The sequence below is a fragment of the Mobula birostris genome, chromosome 10, assembly GCF_030028105.1.
Source record: "Mobula birostris isolate sMobBir1 chromosome 10, sMobBir1.hap1, whole genome shotgun sequence".
Lineage (NCBI taxonomy): Eukaryota > Metazoa > Chordata > Chondrichthyes > Myliobatiformes > Myliobatidae > Mobula > Mobula birostris.
This window is the reverse complement of record NC_092379.1, coordinates 16882788-16899792: the sequence shown is the minus strand read 5'-3', so window position 1 is coordinate 16899792 and position 17005 is coordinate 16882788. Positions and strand designations below refer to the sequence as shown.

The 17005-nt window shown below is 55.7% G+C and overlaps 1 protein-coding gene across 2 annotated transcripts; it reads right to left on the bottom strand.

Moving 5' to 3' along the window:
* Window positions 1-2143: 2143 nt before the first annotated feature.
* tox4b (TOX high mobility group box family member 4 b) lies at window positions 2144-16236 on the bottom strand. 2 transcript variants are annotated; one of them, XM_072269984.1, is made up of 9 exons: window positions 15562-16236; window positions 14217-14285; window positions 9391-9618; window positions 8419-8655; window positions 7877-8104; window positions 6481-6561; window positions 3147-3665; window positions 2601-2776; window positions 2144-2445 (listed from the first exon to the last, which is right to left on the bottom strand). In XM_072269984.1, the coding sequence occupies exons 1-9, from the start codon at window positions 15628-15630 to the stop codon at window positions 2385-2387; spliced, it is 1668 nt and encodes a 555-aa protein (XP_072126085.1). In that variant the 5' UTR covers window positions 15631-16236; the 3' UTR covers window positions 2144-2384. The 2 variants fall into 2 exon arrangements, with proteins under 2 accessions (XP_072126085.1, XP_072126086.1); XM_072269985.1 differs by lacking the exon at window positions 15562-16236 and adding an exon at window positions 15236-15309.
* Between the last annotated feature and the right edge of the window lie 769 nt (window positions 16237-17005).

The window sequence follows — 17005 nt, the reverse complement described above, 5'->3', positions numbered from 1 at the left end:
CTGACCAATGCCGTATTAAGCATTACATCCTTGTGTTTATATTCTTGTCCTGTCAAAATGATTGCTAACATTGCATTTGCCTTCCTCACTGCAGACTCAACCCTCAAATTAGCCTTTAAGGAATCTTGCACAAGCTTCTCAAATCTCTTTGTGCCTCGGTTTTTTGTGTTCCCTCCATTTAGAAAATAGTCAACCCTTTAATTTCTTCTACCTAAGAGCTTGACCGTACACTTCCCGACACTATACCACTTCTTTGCCCATTCTCCTGATCTGTCTAAATCCTTCTGCAGCCTCCCTGTTTCCTCAACACTACCTGCCCTTCCACCTACCTTCCTATCTTCTGCAAACTTGGCCACAAAGCCATCAATTCCATCATCCAAATCATTGACATTTAACGTAAAAAGAAGCAGCCCCAACACTGACCCCAGCGGAACACCACCAGTCACCTGCGGCCAACCAGGAGGTGACGCGACCTCAATCAAAGATCCCCACCACCTGGGCCAGGCCATCTCCTCATAGCTACCATCGGGCAGGAGGTACAGAAGCCTGAAGCCCCCCACCACCAGGTTCAGGAACAGCTTCTTCCCCTCGGCCATCAGGCTTCTGAATGTTCGATGAGCCCACGATCACTACCTCACAGTTAATTTATGAGGTTGTAAATTAATTTTAAGTGCTTTAGAAATTGTTGAAAAAAAAAACTTCCAGAACTGTTCCAATATAGAACAAGACCAAAACATAAGTGTTAGTGTAGCTATCTCAGTTTTACATCTATCACAATGATGATCAACATTAGGAAAGATTTTAGAAAGTCTCTCCTTTGTCAAATGATAACGATAATGATAATTTACAACCTCATAAATTAACTGTGCTTTTTGGAATAGTTCCTCAAAATATTCATGGTACTGCTGTGTCTGGCCAACACGTTATTGCATTTGTTACATTGATAGCTAGGAGGGCCATTTTGTTGAAGTGGAAGGATACATCAGCTCCCACTTTGTCACAATGGTTCTCTCAAGTGATGCTATGCATTAGTTTGGAGAAAATTAGAAGTCGAACCTTTGAACCTTTATTTGATTTTGAGAAAAGATGGGGCTCATTTGCTCGTTATTATCATTTGAGTTAATTGATATAATTTTTCCACGATCTAATTGTAAATTTTTTTTAGTATATTTTCTTTTCTTGCTGGCGGTTTGACGTTTATTTTCAGAAGCTTTTTGTATGACGCATGGCTCCGGGGTTGTACACCTAATGGGTTTCTCTTTTTTTCCTCACTTTTCTGCTCAGTTGGTTTTTTTTGTTATCACAAAATTTTGTTTTCAATCTTACAGATGATGGTTTTTTTCTGAGGTATTGTAAGTGTTGTTACTGCGATGTACTCATGTTATGTTTCCTATATATACAATAAAAAGATTGGAAAAGAAAAGATCACTACCTACTTCGCCTCTTTTTGCATTTATATTTTATATTCCTTATTGTAACCTCTAGTGCTTTTTTCTGTCCTCTACCATACTGCTACCACAAAATAACAAATTGTACAACTTACAGTAGTTCAGAAAACACTTGTTTCTGATTGTATCGAATGTAATTGCCTGCGAAGCTGCTGGTTTTTCACTGCATTGGTGCAGGTGGGACATGCACCCGTGCATCTGACAAAACTCCACTTTAACCCTTCCCAAGTGAGGAACCAGGCGTGGTGCTCCCGGTGTGGGTCTGACCCAGGGATACCGAGACGGCAACCGCGCACGGTGCTCCCGGTGTGGGTCTGACCCAGGGATACCGAGACGGGAACCGCGCACGGTGCTCCCGGTGTGGGTCTGACCCAGGGATACGGAGACGGGCACCGCCCACAGTGCTCCCGGTGTGGGTCTGACCCAGGGATAGGGAGATGGCAACCCTGCACGGTGCTCCCGGTGTGGGTCTGACCCAGGGATAGGGAGACGGCAACCGTGCACGGTGCTCCCGGTGTGGGTCTGACCCAGGGATACCCAGACGGGAACCGCGCACGGTGCTCCCGGGGTCACTGATTAACACAAGGGTACGGTACCAGTGGGTGTGGGGTCTCTCGCTATGTAACACTGGTGTGCGGTATCTGCAGATGTTGACCAGTCTTGGACAGGGTCAAAGAGAAAGACAACATACAGAGTGTGGGTAATATGTTTATTGGGAACATTCAGGGAAGGCAGGCAGCGAGGAGGCACCCAGAATCCAGTCACAACGGGCAGCCATCCTATCCCTGGCTCCTGGCGCCCCCTCTCCTTTCCGATCCCGTGCTATGCTCCCAGATTCTCCCTCGTCCCCCGTCGGCACGCTGGCTGGGATTGCGGTTCCCTGCCCGGGGCTTCCTTCCGAGTCCTGTGAAGTCCCTGAGTCACGATCTCTGCCCTCTACTTCACCGAGGTGACGGGGCTCTGGTTCCGAGTGGAGACCCAGGCCATGAACACATCCCTGCGGGGGAGGAAGAGAGATACCGTTAGCACTGATACCACTGTCCACAGCCTGTGCAGACACACCAACAGGAGGCTGCCCTGGGCACCTCCCTCTGATCTTCCAGCCCCTGCCCTCCCGTTGCCCTCGCCCCGTCCCACCTCCCCGCCACGCACCTGCAGTGCTGCACCACACACTGGCTGCTGCAGTACTCATTGTCCCAGTCGGGGCTGGGCACGGGGCTGTTGTTGCAGCCGCTACGCACGCACACCCCCGGCCCTGGGGTGGGCTCCCTCACCGGCGAGGGGGAGCCGCTCACCAACTCCACCGATGGCTGCCCGCGGTTCTCCAGCTGGGACAGGGGGGACGAGGGGTGAAGATTGAAACAAGGGTCGGTCATATTACCACAGTAACTCTCCAAACTCTCCCTCCTCCCACTTCTCGTCTCTATACCCCTCCCTCTTCTAAATCAGTTGTCCTGTTCCTCACCTTCTCCCCCCACCTCAGTTTCTCCCTCCATCTCTTCCTCTGCCTACCTATCCCTCGACCACCCCTCAACCTCCTCCTTCTTCACACTTTCTCCCTCCCTCCCCTCCCTCCCTTTCCCATTCTCTCCCTCCCCGTCTCCCTCCTGCTCTCTGTACCTCCCTCCATTTGCCCTCTCTCCCCACCCCGACGACCCGTGCTGCCCTCCCCCCGACCCACCCCTCCCCCAGACTCACCTGGGGCTCAGCCTGTGCGCTGGTGCTGGGGATGGCGAGGAGGGTCACCCCCTCGGCCACGCGCTGGGTGGGGAGCGGGGCTGGGGTCGGGGGCGCGGCGATGGTGACCGTGGGGGCGGGGGCCAGGGGCTGCAGCTGGATGATCTGCACCTGGAGGGGCGGGGGCGGAGGGGGGGCGGAGGTCAGGCCGGGCCTGAGCCGAGGCTGGGCCGCGGCCTGCAGGGGGGGCGGCCGGGGCTGCGAGATGGCCTGCAGGGGGGGCGGCGGCATGGGCTGCAGGGGGGGCGGGGCCTGCAGCCGCTGGGCGCGGGTGGCGGGGATCTGCAGCTGCAGCAGCTGGGGGGCAGGGGCCAGAACCGTCACCAGACCCTGGGTCATCTGGCGGGTGGTGACCGATGGGGGGCGCGTCAGGGAGGGCGATGGGGCGGGCGAGGGCGAGGGCACTAGCAGCGAGGCGGGGGCGGTGGTCGGCTCCTCGGCCGGCGCCTGCGTCTCTCCCTCAGCGGAGTCCACGGCGGTCTGTGGGAGGGGAGCGGGGAGAGAGGCAGAGGATGAGATACCACCCCACACAAACAGGACACCTGTCCCCACCCCACAAAAACTCCCTCACCCCCACACACCCCCGGGTCAAACTCCCTCCACACCCACCATCCCATCAATCACTCACCCCCGGGTCAGACAGAGTGAAACTCCCTTCTCACTCACTCCCACACACCCCCGGGTCAAACTCCCTCACCCCCACACACCCCCCGGGTCAAACTCCCTCCACACCGTCCCATCACACACCCCCAGGTCAAACTCCCTCACCCCCACACACCCCTCGGGGTCAAACTCCCTCACCCCCACACACCCCCCGGGGTCAAACACACAAACTCCCACACACCCCCCGGGGTCAAACTCCCTCACTCCCACACACCCCCCGGGGTAAAACACACAAACTCCCACACACCCCCCGGGGTCAAACTCCCTCACCCCCACACACCCCCCGGGGTCAAACTCCCTCACCCCCACACACCACCCGGGGTCAAACAAACTCCCACACACACCCCGGGGTCAAACTCCCTCACTCCCACACACCCCTTGGGGTCAAACACACAAACTCCCACACACCCCCCGGGGTCAAACTCTCTCACCCCCACACACCCCCGGGGTCAAACTCCCTCACCCCCACACACCCCCCGGGGTCAAACTCCCTCACCCCCACACACCCCCCGGGTCAAACTCCGTCACCCCCACACCCCCCCCGGGGTCAAACACACAAACTCCCACACACCCCCCGGGGTCAAACTCCCTCACTCCCACACACCCCCCGGGGTCAAACACACAAACTCCCACACACCCTCCGGGGTCAAACTCCCTCACTCCCACACCCTCCCCGGGTCAAACTCCCTCCACACCGTCCCACACAAACTCCCTCACCCCCACACCCTCCCCGGGTCAAACTCCCTCCACACCGTCCCACACAAACTCCCGGGGTCAGACACAGAGTGAATCTCCCTCCACACCGTCCCGTCACAAACTCCCGGGGTCAGACACAGAGTGAATCTCCCTCCACACCGTCCCGTCACAAACTCCCGGGGTCAGACACAGAGTGAAACTCCCTCCACACCGTCCCATCACACACTCCCGGGGTCAGACACAGAGTGAAACTCCCTCCACACCGTCCCATCACACACTCCCAGGGTCAGACACAGAGTGAAACTCCCTTCACACCCACCTTCCCATCACACACCCCCGGGGTCAGACACAGAAACTCCCTCCACACCGTCCCGTCACACACCCCCGGGGTCAAACTCCCTCCACACCGTCCCACACAAACTCCCTCACCCCCACACACCCCCCGGGTCAAACTCCCTCCACACCCACCATCCCATCACACACCCCCGGGGTCACATACAGAGTGAATCTCCCTCCACACCGTCCCATCACACACCCCCAGGGTCAGACACAGAGTGAATCTCCCTCCACACCGTCCCATCACACACCCCCACGGTCAGACACAGAGTGAATCTCCCTCCACACCGTCCCATCACATACCCCTGGGGTCAGACACAGAGTGAATCTCCCTCCACACCGTCCCATCACACACCCCCAGGGTCAGACACAGAGTGAATCTCCCTCCACACCGTCCCATCACACACCCCCACGGTCAGACACAGAGTGAATCTCCCTCCACACCGTCCCATCACATACCCCTGGGGTCAGACACAGAAACTCCCTCCACACCCACCATCCCATCACACCCTCCCGGGGTCAGACACAGAGTGAAACTCTCTCCCCACTGTCCCATCACACACTCCCGGGGTCAGACACAGAGTGAAACTCCCTCCGCACCGTCCCATCACACACTCCCGGGGTCAGACACAGAAACTCCCTCCACACCCACCGTCCCATCACACACTCCCGGGGTCAGACACAGAGTCAATCTCCCTCCACACCGTCCCATCACACACTCCCACGGTCAGATACAGAAACTCCCTCCACACCGTCCCATCACACACCCCCGGGGTCAGACACAGAAACTCCCTCCACACCCACCGTCCCATCACACACTCCCGGGGTCAGACACAGAGTGAAACTCCCTCCACACCGTCCCATCACACACTCCCGGGGTCAGACACAGAGTGAAACTCCCTCCACACCGTCCCATCACACACCCCTGCAGTCAGACACAGAGTGAAACTCCCTCCAGACCGTCCCATCACACACTCCTGGGGTCAGACACAGAGTGAATCTCCCTCCACACCGTCCCATCACACACTCCCGGGGTCAGACACAGAGTGTGATTCCCTCCACACCGTCCCATCACACACTCCCGGGGTCAGACACAGAGTGAATCTCCCTCCACACCATCCCATCACACACCCCTGGGGTCGGACACAGAGTGAAACTCCCTCCACACCGTCCCATCACACACCCCCGGGGTCGGACACAGAGTGAAACTCCCTCCACACTGTCCCATCACACACTCCCAGGGTCAGACACAGAGTGAAACTCCCTCCACACCGTCCCATCACACACTCCCGGGGTCAGACACAGAGTGAAACTCCCTCCACACCGTCCCATCACACACTCCCGGGGTCAGAGACAGAGTGAATCTCCCTCCACACCGTCCCATCACACACTCCCGTGGTCAGACACAGAGTGAAGCTCCCTCCACACCGTCCCATCACACACTCCCGGGGTCAGAGACAGAGTGAATCTCCCTCCACACCGTCCCATCACACACTCCCGTGGTCAGACACAGAGTGAAGCTCTCTCCACACCGTCCCATCACACACTCCCGAACTCCCTCCACACTGTTACAAAGTCAGACACAGACTGAAGTTCCCACCTTGGTCTCCAGCCCAGCCCTATACGAAGCCAGCGCCTTGAGATATTCCTTCTTCGCTGCCTCGGTTTTCCGTTTGTAGATCTGTGGGGGCGGGGAGAGTTTATGGTGAGATGGCAGAAGTGACGGGGGCCCCTCCTGCATCTACAGCCCCCTCCGCACCAGCTGACCCCTCTCCCCTCATCACCAAGATGTCACCTCCCCAGACTGCCCCTCACCAACCCACCAATCTCGTGGAGACTTCCCTCTCTCCTTTCCCATCTCCCTCCCCTCCCTTGCTGCTCCAAACCCTCGACTTCCTCGCCTTTGTTCACTGCTCCACCACGCCGAAGTGCTCAGTTCCTCCCCCCGGGAAAGAGGGGGTCCTCAGTGGAAGTCCCTTAACGTGTACATTGCAGGAGCTGGGGTTGGGGCTGTGCCTTGCAATGAGTTCTTAAGCTTCCACACTGATCTCCCAGCCGCCCGTCACCCCTACTGACTGGAAGAGAGCGTGTTCTCTGTGAACATGGCGTGTACGGGTGATAAAAGTACCTAAAAGGATTAACACTTCGTTGAACAATAGCAGCCTGTTTTTCCCTGAAACCGCTGACGATCAGCAGATGTGCCAAGCCATGCCGAGCCATATTTCTCTGGAAGGTAGCGAGCTAGGGTTTCAGGAAGCTTCTCTCCTTGCGCACTCGTGCGTAGAGATAGGACCACTCCAGCCTGTTTCTGTACGTTCTGTCCATTATGCCTATTCTGTAATTTGTCTTTCGGGGCTGTCCTGTAATGGATAATTTTGCCTGTCTTGTGTGGGGGGGGGGGGGGGGTATCTGAACAAATAGATCTGCTTTGTAAGGGGAATTGCCAGTGAGCTGGTGGACCGGGCAGGAACAGTCACAGACCGTTTGTGTTCAAGCGACGAACTGAGTGAGCCCCAGGTGCTTTGAATAAAGAGTTTGTACTTGTACAGTCTCTGAGTGACTTTAATCCAGGTTCGACTTCCACACGAGGCTGCAGCCCTTTTGTCATATCCATGAGGGCTGCCCCTCGCCTCCTGGCTGCATTTTAACCCCACCCTATTAATATTTGGTCACCCAGTATGGAGGGAGGCAAGCAGGGAAGAGGAGGATACCCTAGAATACTAGAATACTTCGTCCTGGGACTGGCAGAGGTGGTCCCTGGATGAGGCCAGGAGAGAGCTCCGCCCGGGCAGACTGCCTGGTAATTTTCCGGGGGTATGTTCGTGCCTGGGTAACCGTGGGGAAGGAACTCACGGTACCATGGAGGTGTTCCGGGACGGTTGGGCGCCCCAGGCGGCAAACATTAATGGAACGTTTTAATTCAGCTTGGCATGGTAACCGTTACCGGCTCTTTCCATTGGCAAAGTTGCAATGAAGGTATTTCTGTGGAAAATAACCTGTTTCTGCTCCTCGCCCAGGCTGTCCCACATGGAGGCGACGATCTTGGAGACCTCTCCGAAGGTAGCGTTGGGGTTCTGCCCTTTGATGGCGGCCTGCGTGTCGCGGAAGAAGAGGGCGTAGGCTGAGACCGGCTTCTGGGGCTCGTTGGGGTCCTTCTTCCTGCGTCGCTTCGAGCCCTTCCCTTTGCGCGGACCCTCCGCGGGAGGGGGCCTCTCCGCCAGGCCCTGCGGGGCGAGGAGGGGAGAGTCAGTGAGGGAGGAGGGTGGCCAGAGGGGAAGGTAGGAAGAGGTCGGGTACAATCACCCATCGGGTAGCGGGGTGGAACACAAGCAGGGAGGGGGAGGGTGGGAGGATTCCCAGTGAGGAGGGATGGGTTAGGAAAGGGGTAGGAGGGGGTTGTGAGGGGGTGGGTAGTATACTGAGAGGAGGTGGTTACCAAAAACGAGGTGATTTTGGAGGGGAGTGGGTGGAGAAGGGGGTCCCCGAGGTGAAGGGGTGTGGGTGGGGGCTCCCGGGACGGACGCCGTGCAGTACTCACCCTGCGGAAGTCCTCGCCCTCCTCCTCGTGGGTGGAACTGGCCGGGGAGGGTGGGGGCGAGCTCCTGTCCCCGGGAGTGGCCTGGGGGCTCAGGATCTCACTCGCCCCCAGGCCCAGCCCCAGCTGGGTGCTCAGCTCCGACTGGTCGATGGTGGTCAGTGAGGCGTGGGGTCCCGCCGACACAGTGGTCGCAAGGGGCGAGCCTCCGAACTGCGTGCCCACCGGCTGCCCCAGGTCCTGCAGGGAGTGGGGGGGGGCAGGGGGAGCAGATGCCATTGAGACAATGACCCCCTCCCTCCCTGCAACTCTCCCCGTCTCTGGGTCCCCCACCCTCTTCTGACCTTCTCCCTCCCTTGTGCCCCAACCCCCGTCTCCCTCCCTCACTGTGATCATCGCCCTGCCCAGCGCCCCCACCCCATCAACACAACCCCCTCCTTCCCCATCTCCACAAACCCCCCCACCCAGCACCCCTCCCCATCTCCACATCCCCTCCCTCCCCATCTCTACAACCTCCCCATCTCCACAACTCCCTCCCTATCTCTACAACCTCCCCATCTCCACAACTCCCTCCCTCCCCATCTCTACAACCTCCCCATCTCCACAACCCCCTCCCTCCCCATCTCCACAACCCCCTCCCTCCCCATCTCCACAAACTCCTCCCTCCCCAGCGCCCCTCCCCATCTCCACAACCCCCTCCCCTCATCTCCACAAACCCCCTCCCTGCCCCCATCTCCACAAACCCCCTCCCTGCCCCTATCTCCATAGCCCCCTCCTTGTCTCCGGGACCCTCTTCCTCTCCTGTACCCCTTGCTGCTTCCAAGTGCTCCTCCCTCCACATCCCCCTCCCTCCCCTGTGCCCTGCCTTGACGTCCCCCTCCCCCCCCCACCCCGGTCTCTGACACCCTCTCCCCACCTGCAGGAAATGGTGGATTCTGCACACGCAGGTCTGCAGGGCCTGGGGCAGTCACTTACCACGCTCAGGCTACCCACGAGACTGGTTCCGGGCTCCATCACTCCCTGGGAGAGGGGCAGCGACAGCTCGAGGGGCGCAGAGGTGAACTGGGTGGAGAAGCCATTGTCCTGCGTGCTGGCTGGGTCACTGAGGTCGAAGTGGCAGGCCACGTCAGCGTCTGCTTCCAGGGGCAGAGAGATGGGGGGAATCTCAAATTCCTCATCCCCCAGGCTCGGTGTGTGGAAGGTCTGAGGGGGAGAGACAGGCACGGAGTGACGATCACAGAGACTGTCCTGTCTGAGAGTGAGGCTCCCTCCACACCATATAACAAATACAGCACAGAAACAGGCCATCTCGGCCCTTCTAGTCCATGCCAAGCTCTTACCCTATCCTATTCCCACCAACCTGCACTCAGCCCATAACCCTCCATTCCTTTCCTGTCCATATAGCTGTCCAATTTAACCTTAAACGACAACATCGAACCTGCTTCAACCACTTCTGCTGGAAGCTCGTTCCACACAGCTACCACTCTCTGAGTAAAGAAGATCCCCCTCATGTTACCCCTAAACTTTTGCCCTTTAACTCTCAACTCATGTCCTCTTGTTTGAATCTCCCCCAGTCTCAATGGAAAAAGCTTATCCACGTCAACTCTATCTGTCCCCCTCATGATTTTAAACACCCCTATCAAGTCCCCCCTCAACCTTCTACGTTCCAAAGAATAAAGACCCAACTTGTTCAACCTTTCTCTGTAACTTAGGAGATGAAACCCAGGTAACATTCTAGTAAACCTCCTCTGTGCTCTCTCAATTTTATTGACATCTTTCCTATAAATTGGTGACCAGAACTGTACACAATACTCTAATTTTGTACAATTTCAACATTACATCCCAACTCCTATACTCAATGCTCTGATTTATAAAGGCCAGCATACCAGAAGCTTTCTTCACCACCCTATCCACATGAGATTCCACCTTCAGGGAACTATGCACAATTATTCCCAGATCCCTCTGTTCTACTGCATTCTTCAATGTGCTACCATTTACCATGTATGTCCTATTTTGATTAGTCCTACCAAAATGTAGCACCTCACACTCATCAGCATTAAACTCCATCTGCTATCTTTCAGCCCACTCCTCTAACTGGCCTAAATCTCTCTGCAAGCTTTGAAAACCTACTTCATTATCCACAACTCCACCTATCATAGTATCAGACCGGGGTCAGACACAGAGTGAATCTCCCTCCACACCGTCCCATCACACACTCCCGGGGTCAGACACAGAGTGAAACTCCCTCCACACCGTCCCGTCACACACTCCCGGGGTCAGACACAGAGTGAAACTCCCTTCACACCGTCCCATCACACACTCCCGGGGTCAGACACAGAGAGAAACTCCCTCCACACCGTCCCATCACACACTCCCGGGGTCAGACACAGAGTGAAACTCCCTCCACACTGTCCCATCACACACTCCCGGGGTCAGACACAGAGTGAATCTCCCTCCACACCGTCCCGTCACACACTCCCGGGGTCAGACACAGAGTGAAACTCCCTTCACACCGTCCCATCACACACTCCCGGGGTCAGACACAGAGAGAAACTCCCTCCACACCGTCCCATCACACACTCCCGGGGTCAGACACAGAGAGAAACTCCCTCCACACCGTCCCATCACACACTCCCAGGGTCAGACACAGAGTGAAACTCCCTCCACACCGTCCCGTCACACACTCCCGGGGTCAGACACAGAGTGAAACTCCCTTCACACCGTCCCATCACACACTCCCGGGGTCAGACACAGAGAGAAACTCCCTCCACACCGTCCCATCACACACTCCCGGGGTCAGACACAGAGTGAAACTCCCTCCACACCGTCCCGTCACACACTCCCGGGGTCAGACACAGAGAGAAACTCCCTCCACACCGTCCCATCACACACAGACAGCAGAACCATGAGCAGTGAGAGGGCCATTGATCGAGGTGTGATAGAGAATGTTTCCCACAGGAGTCAGTGACAGGGCGGGGGGGGGGGTGGCGGTCAGGATCACCACAGCTAACAACTGGGAGGGGGAAACGAGCCGAACACACAAGGGAGAGGGATTCTACTCTGGCTACATCAGGAATTGGAGAGAGTCCACACAAGGCTATTGTTGACCACATCTGTTTCCTGGTTTAGAGGCTCATTTCTCCTGTGGAACGTTATATTTCTGGCCACATTTAATCATTTCCCTGGGATATCTATCATACCTACCGACGCCCTTGAACAAAGGGAAGTACCAGGCACCGGACAGACCGCATTTTAGGGGTCTAACCGGGATAGGACACACACAGGAAGTGGTGAGGAACATAGGCAGATAGAGGGAGCAAGTCCACAGCTCACTGACAGAGGCGGACAGGATCGTGGAGATGGCACAGGGCACGCTGGCCCGCATCGGTCGGGGTACTGAGTACAAGAGTCAAACTTCAGATGTACGAAACCCTGGTTAGACCGTGGCTGGGAGTACTGGTCTCTACACAATGAAAAGGGTGCAGGGGAGATTCTCCAGGTCAATGTCCTGTTCGGAGGGCATCAGTCACTGGGAGAGACCAGGCAGGATGGGACTGTTTCCTCCGGATCAGCAGAAGCTGACAGGGTGGAGAAGGAACCTTAAGGCCAATTCATACTTGTGCATCAAATCGACACCGTAGTTACGGCGTAGCCGCGTACCCTATGCCGTAGCCTGACGTGCACCTCCTCAAAAATGTAACTACGCGTCGTGGCGACGCAGACTGCAACAACTGTGATTGGTCCGCTTGGTAGCATTGCATTTCCTCCTACGCTGCAATAGCTTCCCATTGGGCGACTGAAGGGCAGGGAAGGAACTCTGGCTGCAATGCTTTCCATAAAGCTTTACAGACCTCTGAAATTATGGAGGACCCTGTGCTTGACACCAGTTTGTAGCTAGCTGCACTTCCACCTGAAGCTAAAACTCGAATGGTGATTGCCAGTCTCTGAGTATACTGTGCGTACACTGATGCAAAATACATGGCTGGAGACGATGAACCAAATCGTCAAATCTACCTGCCGACATCCGAAAATATTTGAAATGCATTTCCTCGTCCATGTCTCCCAGTGGCCGGACAAGCACGGAAAATTCACCCTGCTTCAGTTTCAGTCGCCATTGTTTGAAGTTTGAGTCAACATGAAGAAACTCAACACAGTGGCATAGAGACTCCAGCGCCAACTAGTGTTTTGGCGGTGAATTGCAGAACACAGACACACCAACGCACAAGTATAAACGGCGTAAGCTAGTATGCACAAGTACAAATCAGCCTTTAGAGAGGAAACAAGACCATGAGGGGCGCAGATTGGTAGAATCACTGCAGGGCAACAGAGAGAAGAGAGAAATTTTTAACGTTTTCTTTGTAAAGGTAACAGACAGCAGAGACAAAGGAGAGTCCGTGAACATTGTTTACTTGGACTTTCAGAAGGCCTTTGACAAGATGCTGCACTGAACAAGATCCGCACCAATGCTATCAAAGAAGAGATACTAGCTTGAACAGTTGTGATGAAGAGTCTTGGCCCAAAACATTAGACTGTTTATTCCTCTCCGTAGACACCGCCTGACCCGCCGTGTTCCTCCAGCATTTTGTCCGCCTCGCTCTGGATTTCCAGCATCTGCAGAATCTCTTGTGCAGCATGGGCTGAAGACTGGATGACTGGCAGACGGCAGCCAGGAGGAATAATGGGGCCCTTTTCTGGTTGGCTGCACCCCCAGTGGTCAGCATTGGGTTGCTGGGTTTCGTGTTATATGTTAACGATCTTGAGGACATAATCGATGGCTTTGTGGCCAAGTCTGCACATGATACGAAGATAGGTGGAGGGACAGGCAATGTTGAGAAAGCTCAGAGACTGGAAAAGGTCTTGGACAGGTTAGGAAAATGGACAAAGAAATGACAGGTGGAATATTTTACAAGGAAGTGTACAGTCATGCACCTTGGTAGATGGTATGAAAAAGTAAGACTATTTTCTAAACAGGGAGAAAATTCAAAAATCGGAGGTGCAAAGGGACTTGGGAGTCTGTGCAGGATTCCTTAAAAGTTAATGCAGGTTAAGTTGATAGCGAAAAAGTTAAGTGCAATATTAGCATTAATTTTGAGAGGACTAGAATACAAGAGCAAGGATGCAATGCTGAGGCATTGGTCAGACCACACTCGTAATATTGGACCAGGCTTGGGCCCGGTACTCCATCTAAGACAGGATGAGCTGGCAAAGGAAAGGGTCCAGGGGAAGTTTACAAAAAAGATCCCAGGTATGACGAATATTTGATGGCTCTAAGAAGAGTGAGAGAGTGAGAGTGTGTCTGTGTGTGTAATTCTCATTGAAACCTGACGACTATTGAAAAGCCAAGATTGAATGGAAGTGGGGAGGATGAATCGAATGGTAGGGGAGTGTAGGACCAGAGGGCACAGCCTCCACTGAGAAGGACGTCCCTTTAGAACAGACACAAGGAGGAATTTCTTTATCCAGAGGGTGGTAAACCCGTGGAATTCAGTTCCTCAAACGGCTGAGGAGGCCAAATCATTGGGTGTATTTAAAGCGGAATCCTTGGTTGCTCAGGATGTCAAAGGCTACGAGGAGAATGGAGAATGATACAGACCTAGAGGCTGGTGGAGATGTTTGGGGAAAGCGGCAAGATCATTGTGATGGAACGAAGAGTCTGTTTCCAAAGCAAGATGCAGCGGTTTCAAGTCCCCGCCCCCGAGCACCTGAGAGACCAGGCCAGAGCACCGCGTGCCCTCCCCAGTGCGAATCCGGAACCCTGCTTAACGACCCCTCCCCCCTCCCCGAATGACTTGCTCCCTCACCTCAGCCCCACTCAGGAAGGGGTGGCCGGAATCGCTGATGGTCAGGAAGGTGTCCGCACTTCCTGGGAACTGTGGGGAGACAGAGGGAGAGGGTGAACAAAAGGCCAGGATGGTAACCCAAGAATCCCCCACTCCACCACAGCATACACTAAAAATCCCAGCTCGGGATCCTCCTCTGCACAAAACACCCACTCCACCACCCAACCAAAAACCCAGTGGGCCACCCTTCTCCCGCAGCCAGCTGGGATCTTGCTGTTCTATCCCATCTCTCTCCTCCCCCCCTCCCAGCGCCTCAAAGGTGGTCAGTCATAGCTTCCCCTTCACCACAGAGGTAGCTGGGATCACCCTGTACCTCCAGGAACAGCAGGTCCAATGGAATGGTCAGGGAGTGTGGGAGCAGAGGGCATAGCCTCCACGGAGGAGGAGAATGGTAGGGGTGCCCTTCCCCCGGCTCCCAATTCTCCGGAATCTTCCTGTGCCCTCCCCCAGAATAACCAGTCCGGCGCTCCCCTCACCCCCCCTAGTCCCATGAATGACCAATCCCGGGTCTCCCCAAGCCCCTGGGATCTTCCTGCGCCCCTGAATGACCAATCCCGGGTCTCCCCAAGCCCCTGGGATCTTCCTGCGCCCCTGAATGACCAATCCCGGGTCTCCCCAAGCCCCTGGGATCTTCCTGCGCCCCTGAGTGACCAATCCCGGCTCCCAATCCCGTGCCCCCCCCCAGAAAGACCAGACCGGCCCTCCCCTTACCCCCCCTCCTACCTACTGGTCCCGTGAATGCCCAACACCGGGTCTCCCCAAGCCCCTGGGATCTTTCTGCGCCCCTGAATGACCAATCCCGGGTCTCCCCAAGCCCGATCTCTCTGGGATCTTCCTTTGCCCCCAGTATGACCAATCCTGGGTTCCCCCCCCACCACCCCCGTTATCTTCCTGTACCCCAAGAATGCCCCCCTGGGTGGTGGTTGACGGCCCCGGAGAGGGGCTCGGACCCCCAGGAAACCCCTCCGACCCTCCGTCACCTCCATCGCCGCCGCCCGCCGCCCCCAACAAAGATGTCGGGCGCAGCTCCCTCCCCCACCCCCGGGAATGGTACGTCACATCTGCCGGAAGAGGAAGTCAAACTGCTTGCATCACCCAGTCAGTGCTGGGCAGCCGGTGGCGCCCCGCACCAAGATGGCTCTCGCAAGGTCGTAACCAACCCCTTGCCGCTGCCCATAACAAAAATGGCGCCGCCCGTACCGTCACACGCTCGCGCCTGCAAGTTTTTTAAAAACCGAAATAAACTTTATTCACTATTAAAAAAAGTATTGAAAATAAACCGGGAAATGCATTTTCATGTGCTTACATTCATAGACGATGCGTAAAGTAGTGTTGAATTAAATGTCTTTAACCCAATAGCAACGTTGCCACTCATGAAGCCCTCTTAGGTATGAGGGTACTACTGAAATTGAGGGGCTTCCTCACTCAATCCGGCCCCTCCCTGACCAGTAGCGTTAGAACCGTATACTGTGGCGCTGCCCCGCCGAACCCTTACAGCAATACTCCTCGGCAGCTACTCCTCGGCAGCCTGGAATGTGCCAGTCGGCAACTCCTACAGACACAAACACGAGAAAAACTGCAGATGCTGGAAATCCCAAGGAGACACCCAAAATGCCGGAGGAACTCAGCAGGTCGGGCAGCAATCTATGGGGTGGGGGATTTCCATCGATACTGCCTGACCTTCTGAACATCTACAGACATCCCGACATGTTGGCAGACCCAGCTGATGATCTTGCAGCCTCAGTTGATGCCGTCTGTGTGTGTTTGTCCTCTGTCACTCAGCTCCTCGGCCCTCGCATCTTCCGCTACACTCACGTCGCAAGCCTACAGCACGCATAGAGAACGGCAGTCCTCCCGCGGTGGGAGTGACGTTCCGGGGAAGGATCTGACTGCGAGGGCGGAGAGTCCGTCCCACTGACTACCTTCAACCTAAACCCCAGACAGACCCACCGTCACCCAGCGCCGCCAGGTTAGCGGAAGCGACGTCCGACGCATCACCGTCTGTGCTTCAACCAATCGCAGCCGGCCCTGAGCCGTTTAATTGCCGGCGTAGATGCGGGACTCGCCCCTGACAACCAATGAGCGGGGCAGATTCCTGACGGATGCTCACATTAGCCAGTGGAAAACGGGATTCGTTTGAAAGGCATCACGAGAAACGAATAGAAGCTGAGAAGGGTATCAACGGGGACGGTGCGTTCGCAGATGGAGGTAATTGGTGGATGTAGGTAAAGGGGCGGGTTTTATTGGTAGATTCATTGGAGGGAGGAGATGATTAGTAAACACAGATGAGGTGGGGATTTGATTGGCAGACGGAAATGATTGGTGGATACCGGGGTGAAGGTATATTTTGATTGGCCAGCGGAGGTGATTGGTGAATCCAGATGAAGGAAGGATTTGATTGGCAGAGGGATGAATTACTCCGCGTCCCTCACAGACACCGGAGGGCAAGACTGGGGTTAGATCCCTGCCCTGGGATGGAGAGTTGTGAGAGCAATAAAATGTAAAAGCAAGGATCAAATAACACTGGACCCTGTCCCAGGAGAAGTGGCCTTTGACGTCTACCTCACTGCACTCAGGTGGTGACAAGGAGCGGGGTGGATCAGCTGGTTGAGTGAAGTGGCAAGGACATCACACTGAATGTCAGCAAGACCAAGGAATGGACTGTGGGCTTCAGGAAGGGGAAGTCAGGAGAACACACACCCGTCCTCATGGACGGGCCGGCAGTGGAAAGGGAGTGAGCAGCTTCAGGT